Source organism: Cupressus sempervirens, chromosome 2 (genome assembly GCF_028749045.1).
Source record: "Cupressus sempervirens isolate cs-2001-9-10 chromosome 2, ASM2874904v1, whole genome shotgun sequence".
In the NCBI taxonomy this organism is placed as follows: Eukaryota; Viridiplantae; Streptophyta; class Pinopsida; order Cupressales; family Cupressaceae; genus Cupressus; species Cupressus sempervirens.
The window spans coordinates 196,096,391-196,109,311 of NC_143119.1; the positions used below are offsets into that span (position 1 = coordinate 196,096,391).

General features: G+C 30.6%; 1 protein-coding gene across 3 annotated transcripts; it reads right to left on the reverse strand.

Annotated features, from left to right (window-relative positions):
* Nucleotides 1-5,405: 5,405 nt before the first annotated feature.
* LOC149571750 (alpha pinene synthase, chloroplastic-like) lies at nucleotides 5,406-11,228 on the reverse strand. 3 transcript variants are annotated; one of them, XM_089813164.1, is made up of 10 exons: nucleotides 10,844-11,228; nucleotides 10,555-10,745; nucleotides 9,346-9,464; nucleotides 8,640-8,851; nucleotides 8,454-8,551; nucleotides 8,188-8,277; nucleotides 7,853-7,957; nucleotides 7,472-7,610; nucleotides 5,867-6,115; nucleotides 5,406-5,736 (listed from the first exon to the last, which is right to left on the reverse strand). In XM_089813164.1, the coding sequence occupies exons 1-10, from the start codon at nucleotides 11,114-11,116 to the stop codon at nucleotides 5,440-5,442; spliced, it is 1,773 nt and encodes a 590-aa protein (XP_089669290.1). In that variant the 5' UTR covers nucleotides 11,117-11,228; the 3' UTR covers nucleotides 5,406-5,439. The 3 variants fall into 3 exon arrangements, with proteins under 3 accessions (XP_089669290.1, XP_089669288.1, XP_089669289.1); XM_089813162.1 differs by having other exon boundaries at nucleotides 7,853-8,068; nucleotides 10,844-11,215; XM_089813163.1 differs by having other exon boundaries at nucleotides 7,853-8,068; nucleotides 9,346-9,461; nucleotides 10,844-11,205.
* Nucleotides 11,229-12,921: the final 1,693 nt, after the last annotated feature.

The window sequence follows — 12,921 nt, forward strand, 5'->3', positions numbered from 1 at the left end:
TGGACATTATAGATGCCCCAGCCTAAAGCAAGCTATGTTAACAAAGGAATCATTGGCTTGTTTGTGCTTTAAACCCTTCTCCTCTTAGAAAGATTTTGATTATACAAGTTTTGTCAAAAATAATGTTAAAAATGCAGTCTCTCTTGTTCACACTCTATAGTTGGAAGATTATTAGGTGAATTGCCTTAATGAATTTGAAGTAAGGAAAAGGTTTTGGCCATGCCTAACTATTGAACAAATCATTATGTTCAATGTGGATCTTGATACATGTGAGTTGAAGGAGGGGGATTCTAGAGAGGTGCTTGATCCATTCTACGTCGACTAGGTTGAGTGCATGCCCATTCCCAAAATTAATTGGGGAAGGAGAGAAGAAGATGATGTTTTCTCTTGCACTAAGGATATGCTAGCTAGAACCACAAATTGGATAAAATCAAAAAATGTTACCACTTTTGAACTTTCTAGGAAGTTTTCAAAAAGGAAAAGTGAAAAGTCTCACAAAAAGCAAAAAGAAATCACTAATAAAGATGTTCATGATCCTGTTGCAGGTCTAGTTGAAGTTGAAGTTGAAGAAGTTCCAAAGCCACTTCAACTTCAAGTTCAAGAGGATATTCCTAAGGCAAAGCATGTGACCTATTCAAGTACAAGGAAGGCATCAACCAACAAAAGCAAGGGTACCATAACAGTTGATCTCAAGGCTATAGAAGAACTACCTATGGCAGATAGTATACCTGAACCTCAAAACTTGCAAATAAATACTGAGGCCCAAGAAAATAATCTTGGCATACCCAAATTCTCCCTGGCTACTGACAAAGAACAAGCCACACTCAAATGCTTGGAAAATTCTATGGAGAAGAAGAGGAGCATGGTTCCTCTTTCCCTGCCAATCAATGTTTGATGCAGGAGCATCTTGCATGGGAAAATTAAATTATTATTATTTTTTTTAAAAGGAAAAAAAATTGCGGAGGAGAGAGAAAGTGACGAAAATAGAAAGAAAATAATAAAAAAATTGAAAAATAGGAAAAAAAGGAGAAAAGTGGAATTTCTATTTTCAAGGTGCATCGGTGGCATAAATAGAAAAATAATAAAAATAGTTGTTATTGCATTAATCAAGGTGTGTAGGTGGCATCTTAGAAGTTTGTGGAAAGTTCCTTAAATCATGCATTTAATATTTGTTGTGATCCATAAAGCAAATGTAATTTTCTAATTGGGCCACATGGTGGTGCTTAGTTGTATTTAGGTGGAAATTCTAGAAAGTTGTAGATATTGTAGAAGGTTATAGGTGAAATTCTAGAAGGTTGTGGAAATTCTAGAATGTTGAGGATAAATCATGCCTTGGGTGGTAAGTGCCTATTTAAGGAAGGCTTATGTTCATTTGTAATCAAGCTCTTCAACTGTAAGCCCTTGTAGTGAAGCTCTTCAAGTGTAAGCTCTTCAAGTAGAAGCTCTTCGAATGAAATATCTTCTAAGGAAGCTCTCAAGGTGTAGCAAACAAGATCTTTTGTTGTAAGCTCTTCTAGTTGGAAGCCCTTAGTGAGGAAGCTCTCTTATATTATAAGAGTATGGAGTTTTTTCCATTTAGAGAATATTGTAATGAATTTCAAATATTAATGGATGCTTTATGAAGCATTTTGTCATCTCTTGTCTCCATCTTGTTGTGATATTGGTTGTGAGTTGGTACAGGTGGTATGGCCCTACATAAGATTTAGTCAGTAAATGTATTGAAAAACAGAATACTTTATTAATTAATAGGAATGTATGGAAAATATGGAAATACTTTTAACTTGTTGTGGGAGATATGCAACTTCAAAAAGTGAAAACATAAATGATAACCTTTTTCATTAAAGTTAATAGTTATACAAGAAGGATTAGGAAGGGATAAAATTTGTGTATGGTTACTAACTAATAGAGGATCCCAAAAAGAATGCATGTGGATAATTATATGCATTGCATGTAAAAAGAAAAATGCATACAAGAAAAAATAAAGACAATCAAAATATTCTTGGGGACTAAGTGGTTGGTCCATTTATATGGAAAAAAATTTATTCATCAAATAAGATTATAGTTCTTGTTAGGCCACATATAGGGAGAAAATTTTAGGCATCAAATAAGATTATAGTTCTTTTGAAATCCCAAATCTTTAAAATTTTTATTATCAAAAATACATTTATAATATTCAAAATAATGTTAGAAATGAAAGCCAATGATAGTGGGACACCACAACGACTAACAATTGGGACTACCCGAGAAAAAAGAAAAGAAAACATTGTTAATCTCTTTAAGGAATACCATCTTGCTAAAAATAAGTCAAAGATGACTCAAAATAAATAGAAGATCCAACTAATGCATACAATTTTTTGAAAACCCCAATCATGATGAATCAAAAGACATTAACTTTTCATACTGTAGCATCACAAAAGATACTAAAGTCAAAGGCATCAAAGTATAAAATTTACAAAGAGAACCATAAACTAATTAAATTAGACCTTAGAAAAATGAAAGGATAACCATCATATAGGTAACTGTACTTTTTCTAACCTAGAGAAAAGAATTTTCAATATCACAAAATCTAGAAGTATCAAAGGAAAGCATAAATTCTGGCCAGAGTTTGTTTCTTTATGAATCAGGCCTAGAAACTTTTGTTTTAAAACTCATTAAGTCCATCACAAAGGTAGAAATTTTATCACAAAAGTAGCTTCAAGAGAATAAATTATATGTCTATGAAGGTTGAAGTTGATTTGAGAAGCCAAAACAATCTAGTGAAATAAAGCAACAAATTTTGGTATTTAGAATGGAATACAATCCATCATATAAAATCCATGTAGGTTTATAGAAGAATTGGGAATACATTGAGGAAATATCATTGTCACTTGACAAAGCACATTTGCTAATAAAGATGTAGGCACCAGAGAATTCAATAGATATGGCTATTATTAGTACTATGAAAAGATTTGATACTCAAAAAATAAAACTTTTAAAGGGTTTATAGTCATTTGAAGTCAAAGAATGTTGAGAGTATTTTATTTTTAATATGATTGTCACAAGCATGCTACAAGATTTGTGATGTCCAATTCTTAAGCAATAGTATGACCATTCAAAAAGGCTTGAGTCTATTATAAATTCAAGGGGAAGTGTTTGTGACAAATATGGTCTCTTATGGAAGCAACAAATAGAGGAAAGCTTCTCATGCAACTATTAAGACAATGGCTACAAAGAGCATGTGAACAAACCAACTACAATAAGGGTGTAGTCTAGGTAGATTTCAATTTTATAGGAGAAGATTCCATCAAAATCCATTTGTATGGTGAGATAAAGGAGAAACCCAAAAGTGTTTCATTGTAAATTTGAAGGTTGGACCAAAAAATTGCAACCTGATATATGCAAAAAACCAAAATAAAGGTAAAAATATTGAATAGAAATTCCATATCTAGCAAGACCTAGATCAGGTTTCCCTTCCTTAATCTTCTTCAAAGCCTCTATTAGCAAGTTTGACAAGAAATATATGAAATAAAACCTATAGAAAAATCATTAAGAAATGGAAAAGAGACATAGGAAATGAATGTTATGGGCCCAAGATGAATGAAAATATCCCACTAAATAATTTCATCACAAGAAAACAAAAAAATCCTAGGTTTCTACTATTTTCTTTCAAAGTTAATGGACAAATCACCTAGAATATCAATAGAGAGAACAAAAATAATTTATTTTTTTGCTCATTAAAAAATTTTGGGTGAAAATAATGAAAGACAAGCTCTTATGGCTATTTGAGTCTTAAGATCTATCCAAACTTCACCTTTTTAACCTTTCAATTCAGCTAGGATTTCAACCCTCTCAACTAAGTTTTTTCCAAAAGCTTTAAATTGAAAAATGCATGTATTTAGGGTTGTCAGATTTGATATATCCTATTATGTCCCTTTAAAAAAAAAAACTTTGAGGTCTTCCTTTATTTTTTAATAGGATATTATTACTCATATTTTCCTATGAATGCCATGGGTGATTACAGTAGGTGTTGATGTTTTGATACTTATCTTCTTTGTATTTGTTTTGAACTTATTTTAGCATATCTTCATTAAAAAATAACATTATTAAATGATGTGATGTATAAGTCATTTACAAATGTAATTTAAATAATTCAAAAAAAGATGAATGTCAAAAGTCCTTATTGTTACACATTATTACTCTTGATATGATGACTTCAAAGTCAAACTAGAGACATATGTCCTTAAGCAAATGGAGATAGGCTTTTATTGGTGATTTGACCAGGTAATTAGGGTGGTGATTTGACATGGGAATATAGTATGGGTTAGTTGGATATTCAAAGGAGGTTCAAGACTCTTTATGGTTAGTCGGAGTATTGCTTGAGTTATTCTTGATGAGTCACAATATTACTTATAACTTAGTGGAGTTTTGAGTGGGTTTACACTTGATGTTATGAAGTTCTAGGATCTATTTTAGGGGCTATTTTTCTACATTCAACCTAGGGTTCTTAAAATATGTACTAAGTGAGTTTTAATCACTTCTTTTTCTCAATTATGATTAATGGATTCAGAGAGTTGGCGATTTTGGTGATCCTTTGTCTTATTTCTCAATATTATATAACTCAAGTTTTTTTTATGGAAGATGAATAAATCGCAAGTCTCATTTTCTATTTTCTAGTCAATTCAATTCTTCTCATTTTTTTTCGTCTATGCTAACTATTTCATGAAGTTGTATGTGAATCATTTTCCTTGCAAATTTTGTCTCATAGTTTTATGCCCTCTTTGTAAGTGGTTTGTTAATATGTGGGTTGTTAATCATGTTATTTAAGTGCACAAGAACCAATTTTGTGAAGATTTATGTTTTACTTCCTAGTGATTATAACTTGTAACTAATTAATGAAATATTTATGCATGGGTGAAGTTTTCATGAGTTGGCTATTCATTGTCTCTGTACTTGAGCTAAGTATTGGTGAAAGTATAATTTATTTTTTGCTTAAGTTGGTAATCACTTTACTTAGTGTAGTTTAAAGGTTTAAGTTTTCATGCTTTAGTTTTAGTCCCAGTTATAGCTCTTTTAGTCTCAGTTTCTTTATTCCTATTCTTGAGAAATCTGTAGTTTAGTGTGTTAAGAAACTAGCAGTCAACCATATCTAGAGATTCACTCCAAACCTTAAGTTGCCCACAACTTAGGAGCACTTCCATGTTGCCTTGAAATATCAAGTTTTTTTCATCTTTATAAGAGTATAAATTTCAAGTGATAATAATAATCATGGGAGAAAAAATAATATTTTAAAAATTCTCATCAAAATCACACACACTATATTTTTGAAAGAAAAGTATTACTTTGTTAAAGTGTGTATAATCCTCATGTACAAAGAATTAGTAAACTACTTGAGCATTGTTTTAGATTTATAAAAGGAAACTAATTCATTCTTGACAATGTATATATAATCTATTTAAAATGTCACATAGGTATTGGTTCAAACATGGTTTTGGTGATAAGAGTTTTTGTCTCAATGCTTGAGACACTGATTCCATCTCTTTCTTTGTAGAGAAGTTGGATGCCTTTTGATATTGCATATCCATGATCTTTGCTTATTCTCGGGACATTATCAGGCTTTAAATATTCCCAATTTAATTCTTTGAATTTTTCATCAATCAAAGAATTGAGATACTCTAATGCTTCCTCCTCAGTAGATCTAGGATTATCTTTCAAATAACATGTCACACACGATGCTGCTTCTCCACAATTTGCCTCAACCTTCAATATAACCATTATACTTTTGTCAAATTTCAAATTAATCACTTTTAAATAAAATTAATTACTTATATGAATGAATAAATAAAATATTTTGAAAATTTTGTTGAATTGTCTAAATTTATATGCATACCTTGAAAGTATTTGTATCATTTCTTAGTCTGAGGGCCAAGCATAAAAGATCATTGAACTTTGATGGATAATCAATTTCTTTTATAATATCATCATAGATGGGAACATCTAATGATAGTATAGGTTGCAAGGTTACAACACGAGATCCAGAGCTTACTTTTCCATTCTCTAAATATTCCTCTAAAGATGGTATATACCCCGTTGCAAGCCAAGTTGCCTCTTGCATGAAAGAATCTATACAAGCTTCCCACTGTACAAAAGCAATATTCCAAGTCAACATTAATGATTTGAAGTAAATCAATTACTAGAAAATTCTATTAAAAACATTCAACTAGGAAAAGGGAAATATTTTTTTTGCATATAATAAATCACCACAGAGCCTAATTAATCATGCAACCTAAATATTAATCAAACCATTAAAAAAATTGAGATAAAGTGCATGGAATGAAAAATAAATAAGAAAAAAACTCTCTCAATTAGACTTTAATGCACATTATTTCTTTTTAGATTGATGGTTTGTTTCTTACATTTTGACAAAGTAAATCTACAAATGAATTTTTTTTTTAACAATAACAAAAACATATTCAAAAGTTTGTGGTTTGATAAATAAGAACAATGGGGAAGTTTTTTTAAAATCTAGAACTCAATATTAATGGATGAGATCGAACTCAATCAATGGTCAAGATTGCATGAGAACTCAATTGTGGTAAATGAAAAGGCTATAATAATTGGAAGAGTTTCAATTTGGAAAGTCTCATATTACAATTGGAAATTGTCATATTTATGAGATTTAATGACAAGATTCAATGCATAAAGAGAAACATCATTCTGAAGGGAGGCTATACTACTAAGAAAATGGAAAGGGAAGGTGTGGGACAGAATATAGGAGGTGTAGGTTAAATTAGTAGGTGGAAGAAAATTAGTAGGAGGGGATATTTGGACCTTTAAATTTTCAATAATTCTCTCATTGGAAAAAGTGGACAATTAAAATTAATTTTGAAATAATTTGAAAGTGGGGTAGATATATTATATTTATTTATCATGACATATGACATGTGACTTAGTATAGAGGATAAATTATTGGTTATTTACCCTAAAAAGTATGATGAGTTAATTGAAAAGATTAAAAGGATCAATGATGAAATTAATATGGTTGGATATTGTCAAAAGGGTAAATTGATTAGAATATGATGCAAATTAGGAATGAATATTAGTAATATAAGGTTATGACTTATGAAAATATAGAAAGGTAAACAACAAAAATAAAATACCAAGTAATGAGAAAACCCTCTCCAACTCAATGTATATCCCTCTCCAACCCAATATATATTGTTAATTAAATGGAGAATGAGATTTTAATGACTTGAAATAAATTTTCTATTTTATAGATTATTATTATCAACAATAAATAGAAAATATATGAAATAATTTATTTAAAATACATCAATGGCATACAACAAAATAAGAGGTCACGTGTGTGTGTGTGTGTGTGTGTGTGTGTGTGTGTGTGTGTGTGTGTGTGTGTGTGTGTGTGTGTGTGTGTGTGTGTGTGTGTGATATAATACTAAATACACATACGAAGAATTATTTATTTTCACAAACATACAGCTTTACGCGCATAGTCAAGTATGTCTCTTCCTTGAGTTTTTTGAGCCTCTTGAGCCATGCTCCTTACACCCTCATCAAAGGTGTTGAATGCCACTTTCATATATTCTGGAAGTCCTTCCATGGATGCTAAATCCCATCTTCATTAAGCATAAGATAATCTATTATCACAATATGCATATATGGAAAGTGCATAACAAATATGGAAAGATAAAGCAATGCATGTCTACTTACTATTGTTTTGGTCATTAATCACATATTATGTCTACTTAATGTTATTATCAATTTATTAATTATCGCATGGAAACCATGTTTCCTATACAAATAATAACTAAATATTTAGAATGCATATGTTTCATATCTTCTTGTAAGTTATACATACCTCTTGATGGCTTGTGTGAAGAGTTTAAGTTCATCCAAAGTTCCATAAGTGTCATAAATATCATCCAAGCAAGTGAGAAATGTACACATCTTTGCAAATCCAATTCTAAAAGTAGAATAATTTGGATCAGTACACACTGTAGCTGCTATAAAATAAAATTCCACATGGCGTTGTCGAGCAAACTCCAATTTAGTTAGACCAGACTCTATCCACCATCTATAACATTCACACATTACTGAATAAATATGATTGTCTAGTAATCAAACAATAAATAACATTATCAATAACTAAAGAAGCAAACTAAAATAGTATCTTTCATAGCATGAAATTTTTACCTTGAGAGAATTTGAAGTTCGTGTTGTTGAATTGATTGGATCATATTGAAGTCCATCTTTGCTAGTTCCAAAATAATTGAGTTAAAAATACTACAACAATTCCAAATTATAGTGTTAGAGTATCATAGACAAGTTTAAGAAAATTAAGAAATACAAACTTATTTTCTACTAAAATATAAAATTATATTGTGTCTTTAAAAATAACTAAAAAATCTGAAGGTTTTGAATTAGAATATCTTCAGTATGCTACAAGATATTAGATTTACTTGTTCATTGTCTTAACATCTCCATATATGTCAATATAAGTCCTTGCTTCCAATCTAGGCACATTGGTATGCCAACCATACTCTAAATTGAATTTAATCTGTGACACCATAAAAATTAGATTTCCCATTAATAAATAGATTTGTATAATTAATATGAAGAAATATATTCAAGTTTATAAATTATACCTCTTTCATAATATTTATATTATTATTGTTTGGTAGAGCTTGTTTTAAATATGTAGTAGTAAAGAGCTTGGCATCATCCAAAATTTGCTCCTTAGGAAATGCAATGAGTGAAGCTCGATATAAATTTAAAATGCTCCTTAACTCTTTCTCATTTGATTGAATATTTGAGCATAAAAATTTCCCATCATTATCTTTAAACTGCGACAACACATCTGATATGACATCAAGTTAGACACAACTCCATCCTTTGTTAATATAAATTGTAATATAGTTAATATTGATATTTGGTACTTTCAAATTTCAACTATAATAATTAACAAAATTGGAAGGAAAATTATACATTGTAAATAATTATAAAAATCTTTCAATTTGAAAATACAAAAAGAAAAAAATTCACAATTTTACGTTTATAATTTAATTATAAGAGTGCCTACTCTATTTTTAAAGTATATTATGCTAAACATTGAAAGCAAATTTGATCATTTAAAAATAAATTATTCATTTATTCTATGAATTGGTGTGAACATTCTATTAATAGAAAGTAGAAGTACACCTATTGGACGAGAAAAATATTTGTAGATACATGATCATATCCTTTTATAATTAAGTCCAAAATAATTCATAAATCATAAAATGCCATTAAGTCACAAGATTAAAAAATAACATAAACAATTATTTTATGATTCAACAAATTTGTGAATATCACCTGAAGAGACACCATATCTGTGGAGACGAAGAATTCGAAAACCCAAGGCTGTGGTGTTAAGATCTATGCAAGGACTTTCTCTACCACACCCAATACCATTGATATCATTCCAATACCTACTATTCAAACCACATGTTACAAATATTAGGAATGGGGTAAAAGAAGAAGTCTTAATGTAGCTACCTTTTAGCAACAATTTGCAATGCTTTTGACCTTTTGATAGTTAAACTTTGATGTTTATTTTTTAACATACATCTTAAATGATATTTTTAATGAAATTGTTAACAATAATTCTTGTAAAAAGTTAGAGAAGAAATTAGAGAAAAAAAAAATGAAAATAGTTTTTGGAGCCACATGTCATTTTTATTATTCATTTGTAGCCTCCACACCTCCCCTTTTCTTGGATGGAGAATTTTATAACACATAGAAGTGTACCTATCAAATACAGGAGCACGAGCCACAAGTAGGAACCTCTTCGACTAAGAGCTAATGACAGAGGGGTGTTCCCTTTGCCAAGTTTGCATGAAGCACGATTCCAACCTCATCTCTTATGATGTTGACATATTGCACTCAAAAAGAGTTGAACCCTTGTAATTTCACCAAACATTTTTGAACCCATTGACAACCCCTCTTTCTTAGCCAGCGTTAAACATCACACACTATGAAATTAAGCTTGAAAAGAATAGTCAAGTTTGACTATTTAACACTTTTAGTGTATGAATCAAGCCTTAGTGTGTGATGTTTAAGCGGTCTGCCCTTTCCTCAAATCTTATTTTAATTTTTTAAAGAATAGCTTCACCATCAAAATAAAAGAATTCATTTTATCTTCTTTCCCAAAATTAAAATTTTGTAAAAGTATATGTTATATTTGAATATATTTCTGGATTCGATTGTGTGTTTTTAGCATCAACATTTTGAACCATACTCAGTGGTCCATCATTAGGAAGAGAGAGTGCAAAAAAAGAAAAAGAAGAAAAGAGTGATGCTAAAAACACACAATCAAATCCAAAAATATATTCATATTTACTAAAAGATTGTGGAAATTTAATTATGTTAATATTTTATATTCTTAAATTGAAGGAAAATTTGCACTCAAACAGTTCTATAAAGAAATACACCCTGTAATATAACAGATTAAAGAATATACCGAACGATGTGATTAAAAATAAATGATTCCAATTGTATATATATATAGTAGAAACTTAATACCTGTACACATAGTCAAGAGCTTCTTTTATCTCAGTTTGGAAATGGCGGTCAATTCCAAGGCGTTCAACATCATCCACCATAGAAAGACGTTTATAGAGATCATCTGAAGATGAAGTGTTTTGAGGAAGAGCTTTGAACATCCTCTTTATCTCCCCAATCAGCTTCTCAGCTCGTTCAACATATGAGGGAGTCTGATAATACCATAAAAGAAAAACAAAGCAACAAGACTGGTAAGTCCCAGAAGATAAGGAGTGCGATAACATAATAAACAAGGTGAAAGTAGCCTTACATCATATGTTTTTGAGAGGGATTGAAGGAAGTCATCATCCCACACGTTGGGGTGATGATTTCTAGTGCGACGTGTGATGCCTTCATCATCAGTACCAACATAAGCCATTTTGATGATTCTAGTTGAAGCTATAGGAGGTCTAAGGCGTAATGGGTATGTTTTGGTGAAAGGGTTATGATGAATAGAAATAGAACAAGGCCTATGAAATGATCTAAGCTTCTGTTCAACCACAGTGGAATATGAAGGCAAAGGAGTAGAGCAAGGCAGAGACATGATTTTGGGCCTCTTGAATTATTATTATTGTTAAAAGCAAGGATAATGTTTCTCTATGTTGTGGTGAAGAATTTCATCCACTCCAATTTATAGCCCTTCCATGGGAAAAAAATAAAACCGTGTAAACTGTAGCAATGGGGGGCCGTTGTTTTACGTGGGAAGCTTCCTGGTTGTATACGCAAGACAAATACATTTGTAGGTGTGTTAAATACAGTGGCAGCCTGGTTTTTTTAATTTGTCTGAAATGAAATAGCAACTCCAACTGTGCCACATATGCTCATTTGCATGTATGATGTTGTCAAATGTAACTTTGGAAAAATTAGGCACAGTTTCAATCATGCCACGTTATGCATGTTACATGAATAATACAATGTTTAGCTTGAAAAAATTAGGTCACGTTATGCTCGTTTACAAATATGACTATTCTCTGTGAGAGTTGAAAATAAGATGTCGACATTAAGTAAGTGTTCCTTCAAAGTCTGAAAATAAACGATCAATCCCACCCGAGTTTAAGCCGCTTTTAACGTGTAGACATGCAATTTCAATGGTTGTATGGTTGGGATAAGAAAATACAATTGCCAAAAATAGTGACTCTAACTGAGCCACGTAGCTCACATGTCTGCTGGCTCACATGTTTCACACGGCAAAGTAGCCGGTTCTATGGTTCAGACCAAAAGGACCAATTGGGAGTACACATAGTGGGCACCTTTGAAAATACCATGGTAATATATTTTTTTGGTCTTTGGTTTTACAAAAATTAATACTACTTTTGTTTATTGGAAGAAAGCAAGGTGAGAAAATTAATGTAGTTGATGTAATGTGTAGAAGATTCTTTTGTCTATTTTAGCAATTTTAACAATTGTTAATTTCAACTTATCACCTAATGTGTTTAATGACTATTCAGCAATAATAGATAAGTATTGATAAAATTAATGTAGTTGATGTAACGTGTGGAAGATTCTTTTGTCCATTTTAGCAATTTCAACAATTGCTAATTTCAACTTATCACGTAATGTGCTTAATGACTATTGAGCAATAATAGATAAGTATTGATATTTTTTGTGCTTACCAATGTATCCAATTTTTATTAGTGATATAGGACCCCACTCCTCTTTACAAATGGCTATCCAGCCGACCGAATGGTTGGTTATTGTCATTTCTGAATTATTTAAAAATTATCAAAACAATTCTATTGTAATTTTGATATAATTTTAAATAATAATTAAAAAGTATATTTGGTCAGCTGCATAGACACTGCCCTCCTCTTTGTCCCTTCTCTATTATAAGTGTAACCCAAATTTAATTTGGTATAGTGGATAATATAATTGTCTTAACATCCACCATAAATCTTGAAATAAAATTGATTTAAGGTCATTATTTGATTCTCTCTTAATTAAAATCTACTAATTTTTCAGTAATAAGTATTCACTCCATAGTTTCTAAAAAGTATTTATTCAAAGTATTTATGCAATTTCAACTTTATGAGGTAATGTTCTTTATAAAATGTCTTTCTTCTTTTTAGGATGAAAATAAAATGTATGATTGTTCAACAATGATAGTAAGTCTTTATTCAAAGTTGATTAAGTCCCTTTTAGTTAAAATATACTCGAATCTTTTTTTGGAAAAGAGCATGATACTTGACACTTTTTGTGCTCCACCAATGTGCCCAATTATTATTCATGGACCCCACTCCTCTTTGTCCCTTCTTTCCTATAAGTGTGTCCTAAATTTAATTAGATGTAGCTATCTTGACACAAAAAGCGACATGGTAAGCTATGTCATAAGTATGCCCCATGCATAATAAA